The sequence below is a fragment of the Schistocerca piceifrons genome, chromosome 5 (assembly GCF_021461385.2).
Source record: "Schistocerca piceifrons isolate TAMUIC-IGC-003096 chromosome 5, iqSchPice1.1, whole genome shotgun sequence".
NCBI classification, from domain to species: domain Eukaryota; kingdom Metazoa; phylum Arthropoda; class Insecta; order Orthoptera; family Acrididae; genus Schistocerca; species Schistocerca piceifrons.
This window is the reverse complement of record NC_060142.1, coordinates 503,597,680-503,622,161: the sequence shown is the minus strand read 5'-3', so window position 1 is coordinate 503,622,161 and position 24,482 is coordinate 503,597,680. Positions and strand designations below refer to the sequence as shown.

At 43.2% G+C, this 24,482-nt stretch overlaps 1 protein-coding gene across 1 annotated transcript in view; it reads left to right on the top strand.

Moving 5' to 3' along the window:
- Positions 1 to 24,482, top strand: part of LOC124798657 (venom dipeptidyl peptidase 4-like) — a 280,747-nt gene that overhangs the window by 112,258 nt on the left and 144,007 nt on the right. Inside the window, exon 2 of the mRNA XM_047262159.1 lies at positions 6,453 to 6,663. Coding sequence (XP_047118115.1) covers positions 6,462 to 6,663 — 202 coding nt within the window. The 5' untranslated portion in view covers positions 6,453 to 6,461. The remainder of the gene's footprint in view (positions 1 to 6,452; positions 6,664 to 24,482) is intronic.

The window sequence follows — 24,482 nt, the reverse complement described above, 5'->3', positions numbered from 1 at the left end:
GGGCAAATAAACCATGTCTGTTCGGTCGTCTGCAGACTGGTTGTCTGTAGACAACTGTTCTAGTGGCTGTGTAAGGTCCCGAGTAAGGCTACCTGCAGTACTCCGTGGCCGTCTGTGGGCACTGATGTTGAGATATTGGTCTTCTTGTGGTGTTGTACACTGTGGACGTCCCATATTGTAGCGCCTGGACACGTTTCCTGTCTGCTGGAATTGTTGCCATAATCCTGAGATGACACTTTGTGGCACACAGAGGGTCCATGGTACGACCTGCTGTGTTTGACCAGCCTCCATTCGCCCTAGTATTCTACCCCTCGTAACGTCATCAGTATGTGTTCTTTGAGCCATTTTCAACACACAGTCACCATTAGCACGTCTGAAAACGTCTGCACACTTACTCGCTACACCGTACTCTGACATGCACCAACACACCTCTGCGTATGTGGACTGCTGCTAGTGCCACCGTGCGACAATCGCAGGTCAAATGCACTGCATGGTCATACCCCGAGGTGATTTAAACCCGCAAACCGCCCACCAAAGCGTTGTTTCACCATGTATCAGCATTATCCTTAATTTATGAGCATCAATGTATATACACTATCTGATCAAAATCATTCCGAACATATATTAGTGGGTTTTAATATGGAGTATGTCCACCATCCGCCTTTATGACAGTTTGAAGTCTGCTGGAGATAATTTCAGTGAGGTGTCTGAATGTCTGAAGAGGAATGGAAGCCCATTCTTCCTCAACAGCCAAAACCAGAGAAGGTAGTGATGTTGGTCGCTGGGGTCTGAAACGAAGTCGAGCTTCTAACTCATCCTAAAGGTGTTTCGTTGGCTTCATGTTGGGACTCAGGACAGGCCAGTCCATTCCAGGAGTGTTATTGTCCACAGACCACTGCCTCACAGTCGTTGCTTTATGTCAGGGTACAATGTCGTGTTGATACAAATAGTCGTCGTCTCCGAAATGTTCCTCCACTGTACGCAGTATACAACGCTGTAAAAAGTGTTCGTATCCCTCCGCATTCAACTTTTTCTTAAGTGCAATAGGGGGACCAGAACTTAATCACGAAAAAGACCCCTTTCCCATTACACTACCTCATCCGTACTTCACAGTACGCTGTACACATGATGGTAAGTAACGTCATGATTACAGCATGCAGAGAGTCATCTAAGCAACCATTCTACCCACGCTCCGCACAAAAGAGGTGAAAAAGAAACCTTTAAGACGTAGTTTTTCGAGCAGTACCCTCTGTCTTGCACTTTCCAGTGTTTTGCAGGGCATAAATGTAATGCGATTGCCCCCACATTCTGGCATTCCAAGGAGTTTGAAAATAACTCGTCAATGAAAAGCGGTTTTGGTACTAAAAACTTTCTTGTTCACTCTGTATTTAAATGTTTCGTTTGGTCTATAGCTCACAGTCCCGCTGCCAGTACCTCCACGAACGTCATCTCTGTAATCACAAAAAAAGAGTACTAAAATAAAGTTAAATAAAAATATTTACGTAGAGACAGCGGATATCCACGTAACTATTCAATCACTGTTTACTACACTGCTACGAAAATTCAACGCTTAAAAGATAGTCTGTACTTGCTATGAAGAAATAACTGTATCAGATACCTAGTCTAAACGAGTGTCTATTTGCTTAAGGGGAAGCATGCACGAGCTATTTCGCTTGTGCCGGAATGCAAATTTTCAAGGTATTTAGGTATCATTTCTGAACAAATAATTGAAGGCAGAACTCTGTAAGCTGGAAACGAGATTTCGAGTAATTATTGCTTTAGTCTAGTGCAGATTCAGGCAGATTGAATTTGTAGTGCTTTTTTGACTTTTGATTAAAAATAGGGTTACAATTTTTTTTAAAAAAATGAATACTCTTTTTGAGCCTGATTCAAAAGAAGTACACTTACGAAGCCAAATGTGTGCTTGTTTGTTCATTTGTTGTCTTGGAACAACTGCAGAAAATTTCAAGTTTCTGTGACACACAGTTCTGGAAATAATGGTACTTACAAGGCAAAAAATTTGTTTTGAGAAATCTTGGTTTAAAGTTTTATTTGTGTATTATTTACAAATTTTTATGAGAGTTTTTATAAATAACATTTTCCTGCACCTTACTCAGCATCATGCGAATCTTATGAATCTTCTATTCTTTTGTTTTCTTTGCTCTGTTTTGTTTCTTCACGTCTTTTGCGCAATTGATTGCAGCGACGTCTGCTTTACGAATTCTTGAAAAATCAATATTTAATAACGCCAGTCTTCTATTGGCACCTGCATTAACTCCTAGTCGCTCCTGCATTTCTATTTTTCTTGATATGTCATCATTAAAACCTCAAAGAGCATCTAATACAACAAATTTTAAAATTTCAGAGTGAACAAACACCGATTTCGGTAGATTTTAAACTTTCATTGCGATTTTGAGTTATACCACGTAAGTACTTCTTGGGTAGATCATTATTAGCTAGATTCCTAAATATAGGTATTATTGTGCTCATAACTGCAAGTGGTACAGATAGTTTCCGCTCACGATTTGCACCAGAACATAATGTCCGTTTATATTTGTACTAACTTTCAAGAGTGCTTGGACAATGGCTACATAGTAGAGCTTCATCACTTGATGCCGCATGGAAAACAATTATCCATAATTACCCGTATACCTCCTCTTTTCATACTTTCTAAAATATTACAGTTCCTTCTTTTGGCTAACCCGTAATAAATTTGCTATTTCTCTATATCAGAATTTGTGAAATTTCTTTTCCTCCAAGTTTCTTTCGAAATAAACAGAAGAAACGTATCTTCGTCTCGTATCGACAAACAACATTCTATTTGCACCTGGGTTATAAGCTGGGAAACCACTGAAAGATAAATCAAAGATATTTACATCACATGGAGACAACACGAAGTCATGTGCCAGAAATCTTATACTGAAGTGACAAAAGTTATAGGATGCCTCCCAACATCGTGTCGAACCTCCTTTTGCCCTGCTTGCTACAACAACTTGACGTGGAAGCCTCCTGCAGAAACAATTGCGAAAGTGTTGCCGGCGCAGGATTTTGTGCCCGAAGTAACCTATCGATTATGTCCCATAAATGTTCGATGGAGTTCATGTCGGGCAATCTGGGTGGCCAAATCATTTGCTCGAATTGTCCAGAATGTTCTTCAGTCTGATCGCGAACATCTGCAGCCCGGTGACAATTCCATCGTTGATTGGGAACATGAAGTCCACGGACGGCTGCAAATGGTCTCCAAGAAGCCGAACATAACCATTCCGAGTCAATAATCTGTTCAATTGGACCAGAGGACCCAGTCAACTCCATGAAAACACAGCCCACACCAAACCATTCCGAGTCAATAATCGTCCTAGATGCTACTCCAGGGGGTGTAAAATGAATGTGCGCAACGGAAAATAATAAACGCTAAAATGATGATTTGGCCCTATCTGACTACCCCCTGAAGCAGATCTTAGGATCTCTTCATTCTCTTTTTATACATAAATTACAATCTAAACATAAATGTATGATGAAGGCAACTGATACTACTAAATGATAAACGTTGTTGTTCAATATATATTTATTATAGATTAAATTCAACTCTTAAAGTGCAATTGTCTATATTTCCTAACTAAAATTATTAATCAGTTGCCCAACTCCGCCCCATATTATGACTGACAATAATATGAAATGACGGACATCATCTACGTACCAAACACTAGAAGGCACTACTTTCAAAGATGATCTACGGTGATGTGGAACCTCAGTGGAAATAAACTGACGTGATCACAGCTGTTTAGCTTTATAGCCCTAATAAGCCGAAGCAATTTTGCGATATCACCGTATGTACTGCATCCGCTGCGTCGAAGTGATGGTTCTTGTACTCGTCTGCGACGATGGAAGAACTCCAGCCACAAATAGACTCTTTCAAACACTAGGACGGCAGAAGGCGGTCCTCTGACTAATATACTCTAATACTGTCTTCTCCTCTCTGTGTTCTACAGACGAGAAATGCGAACTCCCAGCCACGAGGACGGAGTTCAGATAACGTCTCAACGTAAGTATAGGCAGCTGAAGTGCTCTTAATTACTGAACACTGCGTACTCAACGACGACTTCCAACCCGGAGGTGAAGTCCAGAATCGTATAGGTTCGCAACAGAACAGTGCCTAACCGTTCTAACTATAAACTCTCCTGAGAGCAAAGGCAGCAAGTCCGTCTGTACCAACAAAGCTGATATCGAGCGACCGTCATACGCAGGTGCTCACAATGGGAGACATCGTCTCTCCACCCCTGGCTTCCCAGCAAGGCTCGGCTCCCCAGCCTCGTAATTCCGAAAACGAATCATATTCCCGAAACCGCGGAATATTCTCCCTCTCTACAGATTCTTCCGAACGCCGACCAACCATATTTTCGTCTTTTGTCGTTCAGCGCGGAAAGTTTGCGAGGAAAAATCTATACTCGTACAATGGTACGCTTCTGAGTAAAAATCCTTGGAAACAACCCAGCCTGCGTGGTTTCCGAAGGTGCCGCTTCTTCGTTCCTCTCACCTGCGTCCTAGATTTTCAGCGTTCGGAAGTATTATCCAGTTATCCTTCCGGCCCCTACTACAATGGCAGCCGGCCGTCACCCCATTGTGCTCCAGAGCTCAGGTGCCACGACGTCCGTCTAGCTACTTCCTGTGTTTAAGGAGGACCAACACCTGTGCGGGCCTTCTATCCAGAGCTTGAGTTCTGCTTGCCGTTTCATCTCCACTGGCGTTCCAACCTCTACTAGTATAGGCAATCATTCATTACGCCGTTTTTATAATAAAGTCACTCCGTCACCTTTCATACAATAAGCGTTAACAATTATTTACAAGGCCTACGTGACAATGTCAGTCTCCTTTAAATATTCATATATACGATGTACAACCTATCAAATGATATCTAATTGTGGTTGTAGTTCACCGCAAATTATGTGGATGAGTGCTTGTAAGGTGCGAAATTGTAGCCACCTTACAATCGGTTAAGTTGGACCAGAGGACCCAGTCCATTCCATGAAAACACAGCCCACACCAAACCATTCCGAGTCAATAATCGGTTCAGTTGGACCAGAGGCACCAGTCCATTCCATGTAAATAAAGCTCACACCATTATGGAAGCACCACCAGCTTACACAGCGCCTTGCTGACAACCAGGATCCATGGCTTCGTGGGGTCTCCGCCACACTTGAACCCTACCATCAGCTCTTACGAACTGAAATCAAGATTCGTCTAACCAGGTCACAGTTTCCCACTTGTGTAGAGTCCAACCGAAATTATCACGAGCCCAGGACAAACGTTGCAGGCGATATCCTAATGGATACATTCGTCGTGTGACCCGCTTTGATTTCTGCGGTTGTTTCAAGCAGAACTGCCCAACTGTTAACACTGACAGCTCTATGCAAACGACAGTGCTCTCCGTCGTGAAGACTTCGGCCACTGCGTTGTCCATGGTGAGAGGTAATGCCTGAAATTTGGTATTCGCGGCACACTCTTGACTCTGCGGTTCTCGCAATATTGAATTCCCTAACTATTTCCGAAATGGAATGCCCCATGCTTCTAGCTGCAACTACCATTCCGCGTTCGAAGTCTGCTAATTCCCGGCACGCGGCCATTACATCGTCGGAGAGCTTTTCATATGACTCGCCTGAGTACAAATGACAATTCCGACAACGCACTGCCCTTTCGCACCTTGTGTACGCGATTCTACCGCCATCTGTATGTGTGTAGCTAGCTATCTCATCACTTTTGTTATCTCACTGTACAGTAATGCGAAATTAGGCGTAACATTCGACAGGGAACGTATTGTAAAACCATCAGTATCTCGAAAAATAATCATCAGATTTGAATGAAACTAAGTTAGTTTTACAAAGAAAACTGCAGAGCATTTAAAATGACGAAAAAATAAATTTGGATTTAATTGAGCAGATTCAGTGCGTGTCTTTGGTTCAAATGGCTCTGAGCACTATGGGAATTAACATCTATGGTCATCAGTCGCCTAGAACTTAGAACTACTTAAACTTAACTAACCTAAGGACATCACACAACACCCAGTCATCACGAGGCAGAGAAAATCCCTGACGCCACCGGGAATCGAACACGGGAACCTGGGCGCGGGAAGCGAGAACGCTACCGCACGACCACGAGCTGCGGACGAGTGCGTGTCTTTCCTAGTACCTCCAAAAACAGTATTATTTCCACAACCACAAACAATGAGTATTAGAGTGAAGTTAAGTAAAAGTATTTACGCAGAAGCAGCTGATGTCCGTGCTGCTATTGAATGGCTGTTGACTACAGATTTACGAAAATTTTACGCTCAAATGGTAGCTTGTACTTGCCATGAGTTAATAACTGTATCAGACAGCTTGTCCAAACGAATGCCTACTTCGCTGAATACTCGTCCAGTTTCCGTCAGTTATTTGCGACAGCCGCTGCTTGCTTCGCAGGAGATCCTGATGCTGCAGCAGTGGCGCCGCGACTGGCGGACGATCGCACTGGCAGCGGCGGTCGGCGTCGTGGTGCTGGTCATCATCGTCGTCACATCGTCTCTGCTCAGCGGCGCACTCGGCGTTCGCGTCAGGGAGGAGGTCGCCACCATGAAGAACATCTTGTCCGGCTACTACAAAGCAAGGAAATTCAATGGATCCTGGATTTCAGGTATAGTCAAAAATGCCCTTCTTTGCAGTTCAAGATTTCGTTATACACTGGAGCACCAAAGAAACTGATATAGGCACACGTATTCAAATACAGAGATATACCCACCAGGTTAGCCGAGAGCGCTAATGCGCTGCTTCCTGGACTCGGGTAGGCGCGCCGGCCCCGGATCGAATCCGTCCTGCAGATATACGACGTGGGCCGGTGTGTCGGCCAGCCTGGATGCCTGGATGTGGTTTTTAGGCGGTTTTCCAAATCCCGCAAGGTGAATAGCGGTCTGGTTCCCACATCCCGCCTCAGTTACACGACACGCAGACATTTGTAACACTTCTGCACTATATCATGGTTTACGCTAGACGCAGACATCTGGGGTACACTGATTCCGTCCTGGGGGGTATGGGGTGGCGGCAGGAAGGGCACCTGGCCACCCCTTTAAAACGACCTTGCCAATTCGTTGTAACCACGCCGACCCTGCGACCATTGCGGGACAAAGGTGCAAGTGAAAGAAAGAAAGAAAGATTCAAATACAGATATTTGCAAACAGGCAGAATACGGCGCTGCGGTCGGCAACACGTACATAAGCCAACAAGTATCTGTCGCAGTTGTTAGATCGGTTACTGCTGCTACAGTGGCAGGTTATCAAGATTTAAGTGAGTTTGAACGATGGTTGTAATCGGCGCACGAGCGATGGGAGACAGCATCCACGAGGTAGCGATGAAGTGCGGATTTTCCCGTGCAACCATTTCACGATTGTACCGTGAATAACCCGAATCTGGTAAAACATCAAATCTCCGACATCGTTGCGGCCGAAAAAAGATCCTGCAAGAACGGGACCAACGACGACTGAAGAGAATCCTTCAACGTGACAGAAGTGCAACCCTTCCGCAAATTGCTGCAGATTTCAATCAGTGCCAGTGTGCGAACGATTCAAGAAACATTTTCGATACGTGCTTTCGGAGCCGAAGGCCCACTCGTGTACCCTTGATGGCTGGACAACACAAATCTTTACGCCTCGCCTGGGCCTGTCAACATCGATATTGGGCTGCTGATGATTGGAAACATGAGTCTCGTTTCAAATTGTATCGAGCAGATGGACGTGTACGGGTATGGAGATAACCTCACGAATCCATGGACCCTGCATGTCAGCAGAGGGCTGATCAAGGTGGTGGAAGCTCTGTAATGGTGTGGGGCGTGTGCAGTTCGAGTGATGTGGGATCCCTGATACGTCACTCTGAAAGGCGACACGTACGTAAGCATCCTGTCTGATCACCTGCATCCATTAGTGTCCATTGTGCATTCCGACGGACTTTGGCAATTGGAGCAGGACAATGTGACACTCCACACGTCCAGAATTGCTACAGAGTGGCTCCAGAAACACTCATCTGAGTTTAAACTCTTCCGCTGGCCGCCAAACTCCCCAGACATGGACATTATTGAGCATATCTGCAACGTCATGTTCAGAAGAGATCTCCACCCCCTCGTACTCTTACGGATTTATGGACAGTTCCGCAGGATTCGTGGTGTGAAATCCCTCCAGCACTACTTCAGGCATTAGTCGAGTGCATGCCACGTTGTGTTGCGGCACTTCTACGTTTTCGCGTAGGCCTTACACGATATTAGGCAGGTGCACCAATTTCTTTGGCTCCTCAGCCTATTTCACTAGCTGAAAACCCGGCATTCCACGGGCATTCATTTTGACAATTTTCTCGAAAACAAAAAATTAACTGTTTTTGTAGTGTAATATCCCGGACAATTTCTGTAAGCTGGGCGCAGCAGCATCGTGTGTAAACGTCTTCGGCAACGCCTCTACATAGCTCTATAGATGGCGACTGTTTTCGCCTACAGCCGTTTATAGTTCTCAGTCGAAAGCTGTCAAAAGCGCTGCCATGTTACAGGGACTGTAGGAGTGTCTTGTTAGTAAAGATACACGTACTTATTAAAGCTTTGTGCATGATACCGTATTTTTTACGCATCTCAGTGTTCATCACGTCTTATCTTCTGAACTGTGAGTGATACAATGATATAATTTTGTAGGTGCCTTTAGCGGCGTATGTGGATACTGTGTGCAAACTTTATTGCTCATAGAGTTAGCAATACAGTCGTAATAAATTTAAAAGTGATGCAATTTTTCACGCATCTGATTGCTTATGACGTCATATCTCCAAATCTTTGGTAGGGTACGTGGTTCTTAATCCCACAGCTATTGTTGCCTCACAGCAAAGGATATGTGTACCAAGTTTGGTGGAAATCGGTTCAGTGGTTTACGAGCACATGTGGAAAACACACACACACACACACACACAGGTGCACGCGTATGGCTGGTTCAAATGGCTCTGAGCACTATGCGACTTAACTTCTGAGGTCATCAGTCGCCTAGAACTTAGAACCACTTAAACCTAACTAACCTAAGGACATCACACACATCCATGCCCGAGGCAGGATTCGAACCTGCGACCGTAGCGGCCACGCGGTTCCAGACTGAAGCGCCTTTAACCGCACGGCCACACCGTGCACGCGTATACGTTCATATATTTTTATATGGTTTGATCCCATAGGGAAACAGTTGTGTCCACCGACTGTATTCATTTCGAGTGGTAAAGGGTACAGCAATCTGTCGTAGTGATGTTTCTTGCATATCTGGATTTCGGTCACTGTGTGGCTGTCTTCAGTGTGGTAGATGTAAGATCAAAAATAGTTCCAACTAGACTATGCGCGTATACAAATGTTTTTAATGTTATAACTTAAATTTACTCCACTGAAGATGACCGCACAGTGACCGAAATCTAGATATGCAATAAACATCATTGCGACTGACTTCCGAACCATTTAGCGCTTTACTGTGCTGGTACTGCGAACGACTGAAAGCAAGGGGAAACTACGGCCGTAATTTTTCCCGAGGGCATGCAGCTTTACTGTATGGTTAAATGATAATGGCGTCCTCTTGGGTAAAATATTCCGGAGGTAAAATAGTCCCCCATTCGGATCTCCGGGCGGGGACTACTCAAGAGGACGTCGTTATCAGGAAAAAGAAAACTGGCGTTCTATGGATCGGAGCGTGGAATGTCAGATCCCTTAACCGGGCAGGTAGGTTAGAAAATTTAAAAAGGGCAATGGATAGGTTAAAGTTAGATATAGTGGGAATTAGTGAAGTTCGGTGGCAGGAGGAACAAGACATTTGGTCAGGTGAATACAGGGTTATAAACACAAATCAAATAGGGGTAATGCAGGAGTAGGTTTAATAATGAATAAAAAAAATAGGACTGCGGGTTAGCTACTACAAACAGCATAGTGAACGCATTATTGTGGCCAAGATAGACACGAAGCCCACGCCTACTACAGTAGTACAGGTTTATATGCCAACTAGCTCTGCAGATGATGAAGAAATTGAAGAAATGTATGATGAGATAAAAGAAATTATTCAGGTAGTCAAGGGAGACGAAAATTTAATAGTCATGTGTGACTGGAATTCGAGAGTAGGAAAAGGGAGAGATGGAAACATAATAGGTGAACATGGATTGGGGCTAAGAAATGAAAGAGGAAGCCGCCTGGTAGAGTTTTGTACAGAGCATAACTTAATCATAGCTAACACGTGGTTCAAGAATCATGAAACAAGGTTGTATACATGGAAGAATCCTGGAGATACTAGAAGGTATCAGATAGATTATATAATGGTAAGACAGAGATTTAGGAACCAGGTTTTAAATTGTAAGACATTTCCAGGGGCAGATGTGGACTCTGACTACAATCTATTGGTTATGAACTGTAGATTAAAACTGAAGAAACTGCAAAAAGGTGGGAATTTAAGGAGATGGGACCTGGATAAACTGAAAGAACCAGAGGTTGTACAGAGTTTCAGGGAGAGCATAAGGGAACAATTGACAGGAATGGGGGAAAGAAGTACAGTAGAAGATGAATGGGTAGCTCTGAGGGATGAAGTAGTGAAGGCAGCAGAGGATCAAGTAGGTAAAAAGACGAGGGCTAGTAGAACTCCTTGGGTAACAGAAGAAATATTGAACTTAACTGACGAAAGGAGAAAATATAAAAATGCAGTAAATGAAGCAGGCAAAAAGGAATACAAACGTCTCAAAAATGAGATCGACAGGAAGTGCAAAATGGCTAAGCAGGGATGGCTAGAGGACACATGTAAGGATGTAGAGGCTTATCTCACTAGGGGTAAGATAGATACTGCCTACAGGAAAATTAAAGAGACCTTTGGAGAAAAGAGAGCCACTTGTATGAATATCAAGAGCTCAGATGGAAACCCAGTTCTAAGCAAAGAAGGGAAAGCAGAAAGGTGGAAGGAGTATATAGAGGGTCTATACAAGGGCGACGTACTTGAGGACAATATTGTGGAAATAGAAGAGAATGTAGATGAAGACGAAATGGGAGATAGGATACTGCGTGAAGAGTTTGACAGAGCACTGAAAGACCTGAGTCGAAACAAGGCCCCGGGAGTAGACAACATTCCATTAGAACTACTAATGGCCTTGGGAGAGCCAGTCCTGACAAAACTCTACCATCTGGTGAGCAAGATGTATGAGACAGGCGAAATACCCTCAGACTTCAAGAAGAATATAGTAATTCCAATCCCAAAGAAAGCAGATGTTGACAGATGTGAAAATTACCGAACTATCAGTTTAATAAGTCACAGCTGCAAAATACTAACGCGAATTCTTTACAGACGAATGGAAAAACTGGTAGAAGCCGACCTCGGTGAAGATCAGTTTGGATTCCGTAGAAATATTGGAACACGTGAGGCAATACTGACCTTACGACTTATCTTAGAAGAAAGATTAAGGAAAGGCAAACCTATGTTTCTAGCATTTGTAGACTTAGAGAAAGCTTTTAAAAATGTTGACTGGAATACTCTCTTTCAAATTCTAAAGATGGCACGGGTAAAATACAGGGAGCGAAAGGCTATTTACAATTTGTACAGAAACCAGATGGCTGTTATAAGAGTCGAGGGGCACGAAAGGAAAGCAGTGGTTGGGAAGGGAGTGAGACAGGGTTGTAGCCTCTCCCTGATGTTATTCAATCTGTATATAGAGCAAGCAGTAAAGGAAACAAAAGAAAAATTCGGAGTAGGTATTAAAATCCATGGAGAAGAAATAAAAACTTTGAGGTTCGCCGATGACATTGTAATTCTGTCAGAGACAGCAAAGGATTTGGAAGAGCAGTTGAACGGAATGGACAGAGGGTTGAAAGGAGGATATAAGATGAACATCAACATAAGCAAAACGAGGATAATGGAATGTAGTCGAATTAAGTCGGGTGATGCTGAGGGAATTAGATTAGAAAATGAGGCACTTAAAGTAGTAAAGGAGTTTTGCTATTTGGGGAGCAAAATAACTGATGATGGTCAAAGTAGAGAGGATATAAAATGTAGACTGGCAATGGCAAGGAAAGCGTTTCTGAAGAAGAGAAATTTGTTAACATCAAGTATTGATTTAAGTGTCAGGATGTCGTTTCTGAGAGTATTTGTATGGAGTGTAGCCATGTATGGAAGTGAAACATGGACGATAAATAGTTTGGACAAGAAGAGAATAGAAGCTTTCGAAATGTGGTGTTACAGAAGAATGCTGAAGATTAGATGGGTAGACCACATAAGTAATGATGAAGTATTGAATAGAATTGGGGAGAAGAGAAGTATGTGGCACAACTTGACGAAAGGAAGGGACCGGTTAGTAGGACATGTTCTGAGGCATCAAGGGATCACAAATTTAGCATTGGAGGGCAGCGTGGAGGGTAAAAATCGTAGAGGGAGACCAAGAGTTGAATACACTAAGCAGATTCAGAAGGATGTGGGTTGCAGTAAGTACTGGGAGATGAAGAAGCTTGCACAGGATAGGGTAGCATGGAGAGCTGCATCAAACCAGTCTCAGGACTGAAGAAGACCACAACAACACATAGTAATATGCATGGATTCCTGTGTTTGTTATAGTCTTCAGTCAGAAGATCGATCTGGTAGAACTGTCCACACTATTCCTGTCTCATGCAAGCCTCTTCACTCTGCATTACTATCCTACATCCATTTGAACCTGCTTACTGTATTCAAGTCTTGGTCTCTTTCTACAATTTTTACCATTCACCCTTCCCTCCATTGCCAAATTGATAAGCCCTCGGTGACTGATAATGTATCCTGTCAACCGGGCCCTTATTTTAGTTACGTTACCACGTAAATTTCTTTTCTCTTCAGTCTGATTCAGTGTCTCTTCATAAGTTACCCGATCAAGCAATGTAATCTTCAACATTCTCGTGTAGCACCACATTTTAAAAGCTTCTGTTGTAGCGCTATCGGTGCATGCCCGATCTGTGTAATGTTCACTCGGCTATGGTGCAGCGATAAGAAAAACCAAACGGTTAAACCCAACACTTGTATTTTAGTTCTGAACAACCGGTATTTTTCGGAATTGGGTGCCATAGCAGCCGAGCTAAAATTTTTCGTTTTTAAATAAACCTGTTTTTTTTAAATAGAGTAATTATTATTCGAGAAAACTGCATTGGTTTGAAATATTGCGGTGTTATAGAACATGGGAAAAGAGCTCAGTCCCATTTTAATAACAATACCGACGGAAACGAGCAAAAATACGTGGCATAAGAATTGGTACAGCATTGCTGAGACAGTAATGTTCCTGTTGCCGTGGTTCAAATGGCTCTGAGCACTATGGGACTCAACTGCTGTGGTCATAAGTCCCCTAGAACTTAGAACTACTTAAACCTAACTAACCTAATGCCATCACACACATCCATGCCCGAGGCAGGATTCGAACCTGCGACCGTAGCGGTCGTGCGGTTCGAGACTGTAGCGCCGTTAACCGCTCGGCCAATCCGGCCGGCCCTGTTGCCGTGTGTCATGGCTTAAGGTATGCCTGTACGTGCAGTGTGCAAGACCTGGTACCACTTGGTCTGTACGGTAGTTTCTCACCGTCGTCGCTGGGTATCCGTTGTATTGTAGAATGGCAATATTTTTAAGAAGTGATGCAGCAATGAAGATCAATGCTTTACTTGCTTTAAAAGGTTAAACATGTCTGCCATTTCTGTACAATAATAAAAGTGGAAAGAAATTACGGTAACAATTATGATTTAAAACTTTTAGAACAATTCATTCATAGTACAGGGTACAAATAAAATACGAAATAGCTGATCTGCTGCCTGTGCCTACATAACACTCCTTCATCTGCTTGTAGCCAAAACGAACAAATTAACCGAAAAATGGAGTTCATCAACGTCAGTTTTCACTCTATAGCACTGACTATTCGTAATGCGCAAATAGCAGCATGATCCTCAAAAAATGGCTCTAAGCACTATGGGACTTAACATCTGAAATCATCAGTCCTCTAGACTTAGAACTACTTAAATCTAACTAACCTTAGGACGTCATAAACGTCCATGCCCGAGGCAGGATTCGAACCTGCGACCGTATCAGCAGCGCGGTTCCGGACTGAAGGTTCTAGAAGCGCTCGGCCACAGCGGCCGCAGCATGATCCTCCATTAGAATAAGATTTTTGAGCAGAGTTTCAAAAAATTAGAATCAACAGGAAAATAATAATGATTTCTTGTAGTATTCGAGAAAAGCATTGGACGGTAGACAGGCAAAGTTTTCTTTTATTTGCCTATTTAATGTAATATTTTGAATCTCTGTATATTGGAACAGAGATAGTCACAATTTTTCAATCTTCGTTCGATTTCTACGTTCATCACACGAAATAATAGCAACAAAAACCGAAAATTGGTTATTTCAGAAACCGGTTATTTTGAGAGAATTTAACAGTCAGGATAAACCGGCGTGGAAAGAAACCGAAATAATAAAAAAAAAAGTCCGTTGTTTCAGAGATAACCGCCATCCTTAATGGTAGGTGAGAGAGAGGGATTAAAATTCGTACGGTATGGCGGAAATTGCCGAAGATGGTCGACATTTAACTCGTCTAAGACTCAGCTGGCTGCGCGACATGCACGGTAGGACGTCATAAACGTCCATGCCCGAGGCAGGATTCGAACCTGCGACCGTAGCAGCAGCGCGGTTCAGGACTGAAGGTTCTAGAAGCGCTCGGCCACAGCGGCCGCAGCATGATCCTCCATTAGAATAAGATTTTTGAGCAGAGTTTCAAAAAATTAGAATCAACAGGAAAATACTAATGATTTCTTGTAGTATTCGAGAAAAGCATTGGACGGTAGAGACGCAAAGTTTTCTTTTATTTGCCTATTTAATGTAATATTTTGAATCTCTGTATATTGGAACAGAGATAGTCACAATTTTTCAATCTTCGTTCGATTTCTACGTTCATCACACGAAATAATAGCAACAAAAACCGAAAATTGGTTATTTCAGAAACCGGTTATTTTGAGAGAATTTAACAGTCAGGATAAACCGGCGTGGAAAGAAACCGAAATAATAAAAAAAAAAATCCGTTGTTTCAGAGATAACCGCCATCCTTAATGGTAGGTGAGAGAGAGGGATTAAAATTCGTACGGTATGGCGGAAATTGCCGAAGATGGTCGACATTTAACTCGTCTAAGACTCAGCTGGCTGCGCGACATGCACGGTAGGACGTCATAAACGTCCATGCCCGAGGCAGGATTCGAACCTGCGGCCGTAGCAGCAGCGCGGTTCCGGACTGAAGGTTCTAGAAGCGCTCGGCCACAGCGGCCGCAGCATGATCCTGCATTAGAATAAGATTTTTGAACAGAGTTTCAGGTCTCACACGGATGCGCAGAGGCAGCCAAGTTTCAGCGTTCGCAGCCTCGAAGTGCTTTCTCTGAGCTTCCTAGTCAATTGGGGCGTGGCTTAGCCACGTGGGAGAGGCCAAGCGCCGGCGAGCGGTGATAGCGAGTGTGACAGAATAACTTGGATAGCGAGTGAGTGCCACTCACGCGGTTTGGCAAGGTGAATGCAGTGCTCTAACTGCGGTCCGCTTCTAGTCTGAACTACTTATCGTCCACGTTTCACGTCTATACAAGGTTATACGGGGCTCACTCCAAAAGAAATGCACACTATTTTTGTAAAAATACAGTTTTCATTCTGCATGTGTGAAAGTTTTACAGTGTGTAGATACATCCTTCCCGCTTGTTTTCAAACTTAGTTCAACCTGTTCCCGTGAGTGGTGCCGTCACAGCATGTCTTCAAGATGGCTACTACACTTGACGTTCGTCAGAAGCAACGTGAAGTCATAGAATTCATGTGTTGTGAAAACGAGACAGTGTGAAACATCCACAAGAGGTTGAAAAAGATGTGTGGAGATGGTGCTGTCGATCGCAGTACAGTTAGTCGGTGGGCAAGCAATTTACGTGATGAAAGCGGGCACGGCAATATTGAGGATTGTCCTTGCAGTGGCAGGCCTCGTACTGCACACACTCCAGACACTGTGCAGAGAGTTAACGAACTGGTGACTGCTGACAGACGCATCACAGTGAACGAATTGGCACGCTACGTTGGGATAGGGGAAGGAAGTGTTTGCAAAATACTGGAAGTGTTGGCGTTAAAAAAGGTTTGTGCCAGGTGGGTTCCCAGGATTTTGACAGTAGCTCACAAAGAAACAAGAAAAACGGAATGCAGCGAACTTTTGGAACAGTACGAGAATGGTGAAGATGTATTTCTTGGAAGAATTGTGACAGGTGGTAAAACATGGCTCCATCATTTTTCACCAGAGACGAAGAGGCAATCAATGGATTGGCATCATGAAAATTCACCCAAGAGAAAAAAATTCAAAACCACACCTTCTGCTGGAAAAGTTATCTCTACGGTGTTTTTTGGATTCCGAAGGACTCTTGCTTGTGGGCACCATGCCAAGTGGAACCACCATAAATTCTGGTCCATATGTGACGACACTGAAGAAACTTCAAGCTCGACTGAGTCGTGTTCGACCACATCGGCAAAAGCAGGATGTTTTTCTGTTGCACGACAAAGCACGGCCACATGTCAGTCAAAAAGCCATGGAAGCGATCACAAAACTCGGAAAGACAACACTGAAACACCCGCCTTACCGTCCTGACCTGGCTCCATGTGACTATCATCTCTTTGGGAAACTGAAAGACTCTCTTCGTGAATCAAGGTTTGAAGATGATGACTCCCTTGTGCTCGCTGCCAAACAGTGGCTCCAACAGGTTGGTTCAGAATTTTACCGTGCGGGCATACAGGCACTGGTTCCAAGATGGCGTAAGGCACTTGAGAGGGATGGAAATTATATGGATAAATTAAAGTATTGCTCCTAAAGGATGTATCTACACAGTGTAAAACTTGCAAACATGTAGAATAAAAGATGGATTTAAAAAAAATAATATGCATTTCTTTTGGAGTGACCCTCGTAATTCAGACAAACACCAGCAGAAAAGACTTCCAAACACTTAAATCTTTATTCGTTACTACCAAAGACCTCTTTACCATAAATGCTTGTCTTGCCATGCCCGCCGCCATATCTTTTTTATGTCTGCTATCGTCAGTTATTTCGCTACCCAAATAGCCAAACTCATCGACTATTTTTAGTGCCTCATTTCCTAATCTAATTTCGTCATCATCTCCTAATTTAATTCATCTATATTCCATCACACTTGTTTTGATTTTGATGATATTCATCTTGTAACCTATTTTCAATACATTATCCATTTCATTCAACTGATCTTCCATTCCATTTACTCCCTTTCCTAACACCTCCTGGGTCGCAGAATAAAGTGAGGGAGAGGCTGCAACCCTGTCTCATTCCTTTCTCTTTCAATTGTCCCTCGACTTTTTTAACTTCAGTTTCATTTCTGTGTAAGTTGTAGATAATCTTTCACTCTCTGTATTTTATCTCTGCTGCCTCCATAAATTACAAGAGGGTATTCCAGTTAACATCGTCAAAAGCTTTCCCTAAATATACAAATGTTTGCATTTACTCAGTCTGTCTTCAAAGATAAGTTGCTGGGTTAGCATTGCTTCACGTGTTCCCATTCCTTAGCAACCCAAACTGATCTTCCTCAAACTTAGCTTCTGCCAGTCATTCCAGTCTTCTGTAAATAATTTGTGTCAGCATATTGTAGCAATAACTAAACTGATAGTTTGTATAATTCACACCTGTCAGTACCGGCCTTTATTATAATAGGAATTATTAAATTTTTCTTGATGTGGGACAGTATTTCACCTGTCTCAAAAATCTTTCGTGCCACGTGGTCGTCTACTCGAGCCTATCAAATGAGTCTGTCTCGTTAGACATCCCTTGCCTGTTTCACTTTGGTGCAGCACTCCATTACTGAGACTTTTCTGCTATCTTTGGCAGGTTCCATGAAATTTTAGTCGAACTGCCACGATATTTTGATGGTTCAAATGGCCCTGAGCACTATGGGACTTAACATCTATGGTCATCAGTCCCCTAGAACTTAGAACTACTTAAACCTAACTAACCTAAGGACATCACACGACACCCAGTCATCACGAGGCAGAGAAAATCCCTGACCCCGCCGGGACTCGAACCCGGGAACCCGGGCGCGGGAAGCGAGAACGCTACCGCACGACCACGAGCTGCGGACACACGATATTTTGACACGAAGTCTTCTGGCCACCTTCAGGTGTATATCGTCAAAAGTATACTAAGTTCCACTATTTAAGACTCCGGTGTTGCATGTAGTGTCTAGCCTTCTCAAATGTCGCTGTACAAGCATTACTTGAGTGCATGCTCTTCTACTGTGAACGTATGCGTTGATCCAAGGATTCTCTGAGGCTGAAGCTCACATTAACAATATCAGATCAGTAGTATATCTACAGGGCCTTTGATCTTTGCGATGCAAACATTGATGATGTCACAAGCCAGGTCTTCCTTATCAACGATGTCCTCATCATCATGTGATAAGCCAGACGCCTTTCCCCCTCTCAACTCTCTCTTGCCAATCGAAGTCCAAAATGGTGGAAATAACCCAGGTGTACTAATGCGAAATGAAAACGAAATTAAAGAAGTCTATGGTGTGGAACTATACGGTTGTGGTTTTTAAGCCCAGTCCTTCCCCTCCCCCACTTCTCGCCAGCGAATATCAGTGTAGTTCAAAAATGGTTCAAATGGCTCTGAGCACTATGAGACTTAACATCTGAGGTCATCAGTCCCCGAGAAACCTAACTGACCTAAGGACATCACACACATCCGTGCCCAAGGCAGGATTCGAACCTGCGGCCGTAGAGTTCGCGCGGTTCCAGACTGAAGCGCCTACAACCGCTCGGCCACACTGGCTGGCCCAGTTCCAGCCAGTTCCACTCGTCGTAATCGACGAAGCCTAGGTATGGCATTCATGATTTAAATAATTATAATCACGCGTATTTTAAACAAATCACAAAATTGTATTTTAGTAGAAATGTAGCCCCAGAACAGGTAATTTTCCTTGTGTTCAAAAGTATCCGAATAATCTGAATATTCCACTACGATCAAAAGTATCCAAACGATTTGAATTCTTTGTTAAAAATTAAATCTAAAGTACGACAGCAAAACAAACACACACACGCACTTAAGAAAAAACGTAACCTTCACCTGTACCGCGTGAAATGGCCCAAAGTTAAAAAAACTTCCCAACTATGTTTTCATTCTTTATCTTAAAAACAATGTTCATGCATCAGGAAATTTTATTGGAAACTGTATGGAATTGTTATGGAATATGAGAACATGTAGAAAACATACTCTATCATAAATAGTGAAAAAGCAATTGTTGCCTATGCAATGTAACTAACAAATTAGAAATATGTGGTAGCCGAAGATGAGTTTTGCTTTACATGCTATTCTACAAAATTTCAAAATGCAAAATAAAATAATTGATGCCTTATGCTCGAGTTTCTTGTTGCGACCAACAAACGGCAACGACGGTGGTGCACATTTTATTGTCCTGTCCGCTTTTAGCTGTGCTCAGGCAGACATTTGCGCTGCCTGATACGCTCCCCGCCCTTTTAACTGATGATCCTGCTATGGCAGGCTTAGTTTTGCGCTTTATTCGGGCAGGGGGTTTTAATCATTTAATCTGAGTGTTGGTTATGTTATTTTGTTGATTCTGGCCTTTGGCCTACGATTTTAGTCTGAGTTTTTAATGTGTCTCTCGGTGGTTGGCTTTTCCTTTTTTATCTCTATGGCCGGCCAACCACTGTCACACTCTGTGTGCTTTTCATTCCTTTTATCTGATCTCTGTCTGAGTCTTTCTTGTCCTGTGTCGTCTGCCGTCTTTTCTGTTGTTCGTTTTTTATTCCCTGTGAGTGTTTTTAGTTTTTGGAAAAAGGGACCGATGACCGTAGCAGTCTGGTCCTTTTAATCCCACAAACCAACTAGCCTTTAATACTTTGATCTGCCCACCACATTTGGTGTACTGACATCGGAGACTCAGATTATTTACAATCCACATGTAAAATGTTCTGTGATGGATGTCAAGTGTCATAATGTTAATGGTCAGCTTACAGGGTGGAGAACGACGGTCAGTGGAGAGTGATGGGGAACGTACGTAATTTTCTGATATGTGAATACATGTGAGATGAAATTTAATGATGAGACAGTACAATAGATGAGGTAAATGGTTCAAATGGCTCTGAGCACCATGGGACTTAACTTCTGAGGGCATCAGTCCCCTAGAACTTACAACTGCTTAGACCTAACTAACCTAAGGAGATTATACAAATCCATGCCCGAGGCAGGATTCGAACCTGCGACCGTAGCGGTACCGCGGTTCCAGACTGTAGCGCCTAGAACCCCTCGGCCACTCCGGCCGGCTAGTAGATGAGGTAGATTATGGCGAGTTTAAAGAGGGGGTGATACATACAGGGTGACAATTATTGAACTATATGAAATAAAATCGTCATAACTTCTGAATGGTTTGCGTTAGGAAGTTCAAACTGCTTGGTTGGAGGCGGAGCATGCTGGGAATTAATATGCGCTGTATGGTTTCGTTTAGCGACGAAGTCTACTTTCATTTGGATGGGTTCGTCAATAAGCAATATGGGCGCATTTGGGGGACTGCGAATCCGCATTCCCTAAGCGAGAAGTCTCTTCACCCTCGACGGATGTGCGATGTCCAGTCACAGAATAATCGGTACGATATTCCTTGATGGCACCGTGACTACCGAATGGAACGTGAAGGTTTTGGAAGATGATTTCATCCCCATTATCCAAAGTGACGCTGATTTCGTCAAGATGCGGTTCATTCAAGACACCATCGAAGCAGGAGAGTGTTTGATATCCTGGAGTAGCACTTTGGGCACCGCATTCTGGCTCTGGGATTCCCAGAGGCCACTGGCATGGGTCTCGATTGGCCGCAATATTCTCCAGATCTAAACACATGCGACTCGTTTTTGTTGGGCTATATTAAAGACAATGTGTACAGCAATAACCCAAAACCACTGCTGAGCTGCAAACAGCCATTCAGGAGGTCATCGACAGTGTCTTTGTTCTGACATTTCAGCGAGTCATGCAAAATTTCGCTATTCGTCTGCGCCGTATCATCGCCAATGATGGCAAGCACAAAAAACATGGCATTATCTAAATCCGAGTATCTGTAGGGACGTTTACGTGTTGAATAAAGTGTGTGCACGCCATAATTTGTGACAAATAAACTTGTTTTTCACATAGTTGTATAATTATCACCCTTTATGTTCATATAGTAAACGTCTTCCCTTGAAAATTTTTCTGCTTCATACCACCTCTGTGTTACCACAGATGACGTGTCATTGATGTCATTTGTACTAAGGCTGCAGTACGCGCGAGGTGCCTATTTGCTTGCACCGCCCTGGGTGAAATGCATAAGTTGTAATTAATGTTGACCAACCTGCAGTCTTCTAAAGTTGTCGTCCCCTGCGCAGTATGTAGTGAATCCTTTATCTTGGGGCTGTAATAAACTCTTAGCGAGGACTTGATAGTTTAGAAATAATTTAATTTCCAATTAGTCTATTTATACAGGATTCCACTCGCCTTTTATTAGCGTAATACGAGAAACTGCACAATTATACCCCACTTTATGAGTCACAAATAATCTCCACTCTTCATACTTTCATCAAAACAAAACAATGAACCGCGTATCTGCGTAATTACTATCAGATTGTTCTCACTTACATATCCACATAACCACACATTGTTACAGTTGGAGTCACGAACGATGGTGGTCGAGTTTCGGCTTGAAACTTCCTGGCACATTAAAACCGTGTGCCGGACCGAGACTCGAACTCGGGACCTTTGCCTTTCGCGGGCAAATGCTCTGCCATCTGAGCTACCCAAGCACGACTAACGCCCCGTCCTCACAGCTTTAATTTCGCCAGCAACTCGTCTCCTACCTTCCAAAGCTGTGAGGACGGGGTGTGAGTCGGGCTTGGGTAGCTCAGATGGTAGAGCACATGCCCGCGAAAGGCAAAGGTCCCGAGTTCGAGTCTCGGTCCGGCACACAGTTTTAATCTGCCAGGAAGTTTCATATTCAGCGCACTCTCCGCTGTAGAGTGAAAATTTCATTCGAGTTTAGGCTTGTTCTGCACACCTACTTCACGCGCACTGCGATAGCCAATGAGTGTTCAGCAGTATCGTGGGCGCTCTGCTCTGAAAGCTGTAGCTAATGCGACCATTAAACGTGATCGTAGCTAGTTATTAGTGAATTTCTGTGTCATTTGTTGCGAGTTGTCATCGCTGATGTTGGTGGTAAGTGATAAAAGCAAGCGAGAAATATAATTTGCAGGATATACGTTCCCTTCAAGCGGAAAGCAGGCACATGCGCATACCGCAACTGTCGTTTGGAAACGTCAACAATGGCATTCCAGTCCGTGCCTCGACGTGCGCGATTGGACATCGTTCGTGGATCGAAGTACAGTGAAATCTTAACCTGATGCAGAGGGCGGCAGACAACGTATCCGTCCTCCAAGACTGTCAGTCTATCTCTCACATTTATCCCATGCATTGCTAACAAAGTCTTAATTTATGCCAACCACGGCAGGAAACATGTCTGTGTTCCAGGATTGCCGAACCAGCTCTGATCTTACAGCCGAACCACTTTGCCCGCCATCCAAGTTAGGAGCATTATAAAAATCAGCTAAGTGCTTCGTCTGCCTTTTCGTTTAGCAATTGTTTCTTTTTCTGCTGCTTTAAAATGAAATGTAAGTGAATACGCTGTTTAGTTTTTCTAATATTAATAACGGAAGATTATCATTTTGGCGCGCAGCTACCCTACGCAACAGCCAATCGCGGAGAAAGGCCGCAATTTAAGCGGTCTTTCTCACGATACCCGTACCGATCAAACCATCTGTCATCGGTACCTCGCACCACATTACATCTTCCCACTGCTGCCTTCCCAACTGCTCTAGAAGAGCTTCTTGTGCCTGAATATGACGGCTGCAAAGCTAGAAATATTAAAAGATGTGGAAATATCTGACCACAATTACCCTGCATACTACAGGGTAGAAAATGAGCAGTGCTTCGCAATTGTTAAATATGTATGGCAACAGGATATACGTCCGTATCTCCTTCTCCCCCCTGTCTCTATCCCTGTCCTCTTCCCCTGTCCCTTTGTCCATCTCCTTTTCAACCCTCCCCCCCCTCCTCCACTGCACCTGTATCTTCGTTCACCACCTCCCCCCCCTCCCCCACTCCCTGTACACCTCTCATCCCACACTCCCTCTATCCATCTCCTCGTCCCTCATCTCTCCGTCCATATGCTCCTTCCCCTTCTTTATAACCATTTACTCCCCCCCCCCCTTTCTCTATCCTTTTCTCCTCCCCGTTCTCACTGACCCTATTTATTGTTATTGTTAATGGAACCTTGATTGGGAATGAAACTCAAAATGAATGAGTAAATCGGTTTGAATCATTATTATACTGGGTATGAGAGATATCTTTCCAACTGCCAAATCTGTGAGGACAATAGCTTTAATGACAGTGTTTCGCATGGGTTTAACATATGAACAGGCAGGATTACAAAGTTAACCATAAAGCCAACTTTCATATTTTCTGTTGAAAACAACTTGTAACCTTCCCATATAAAATAATAAAAATGAATTTTTTTGTTAATATCTTAACTCATGAAAACTGATAAATTTTGACGTAAGCAGCGCTACGTCATGGCCCTGTGAAATCAGTTTAATCAAACTGAAAAATTCTTGCCTCATGATGGTGTCACCGAATACGCTGTCCATATATCTGCTCGTGAATGGCACAGCTTAGTGCAATGCTGGCCTATCTACTAATACTGGACAACATTTGTCTGAGATCTGAATCATTAGAAAAACTGACTTTGCTTATTGACACAGCTGGTCGTGTGGTTACTAAAGAACACATGACTATGATCTGAGAAAATTTCTGCAATCTTTAAATTTAAATAAATGACTGGATCGGGACTGGTAATGACTTAAGGCAAAATTATTCCTTCCTTTTTTGTTGACTGGAAAATTATATTCTGAAAATCTTTTACATTATTGATAAAGATCTGCAATCCCTTATATGAAAAATTGAATATTACAAATCTGGTTCAACTGGTGTTGGCGAATCACAAAAAGATTGAAACAAATTCATATTAACATCTCAGACACGTGACTTAACTACGCGCATGCGAATAAAAATAATAAAATTTACCTTACAATACAGGGCTATGAACTGCGCTGGGTAATTTCCAAGAATGATTGCCGATCTAAGTCGCGTGGTCCAAAAGAGAAATATCGAACGAGCGATCCTAAATCGATTACGCGACTCTGGTGGCGGGCGTTATGAGTGCGTTTACGGTGGTCACTACAGCAATGAGAAAAGAAGGCCCTTACAAAAATACTTGTAATTACAAAGAATACAATTGCCCTGTAGCAGCGAGCGACTGCAACAACTGCCAAGACTGCTCTGACCTGTGATTCTATTGCAGCAAAGATATTT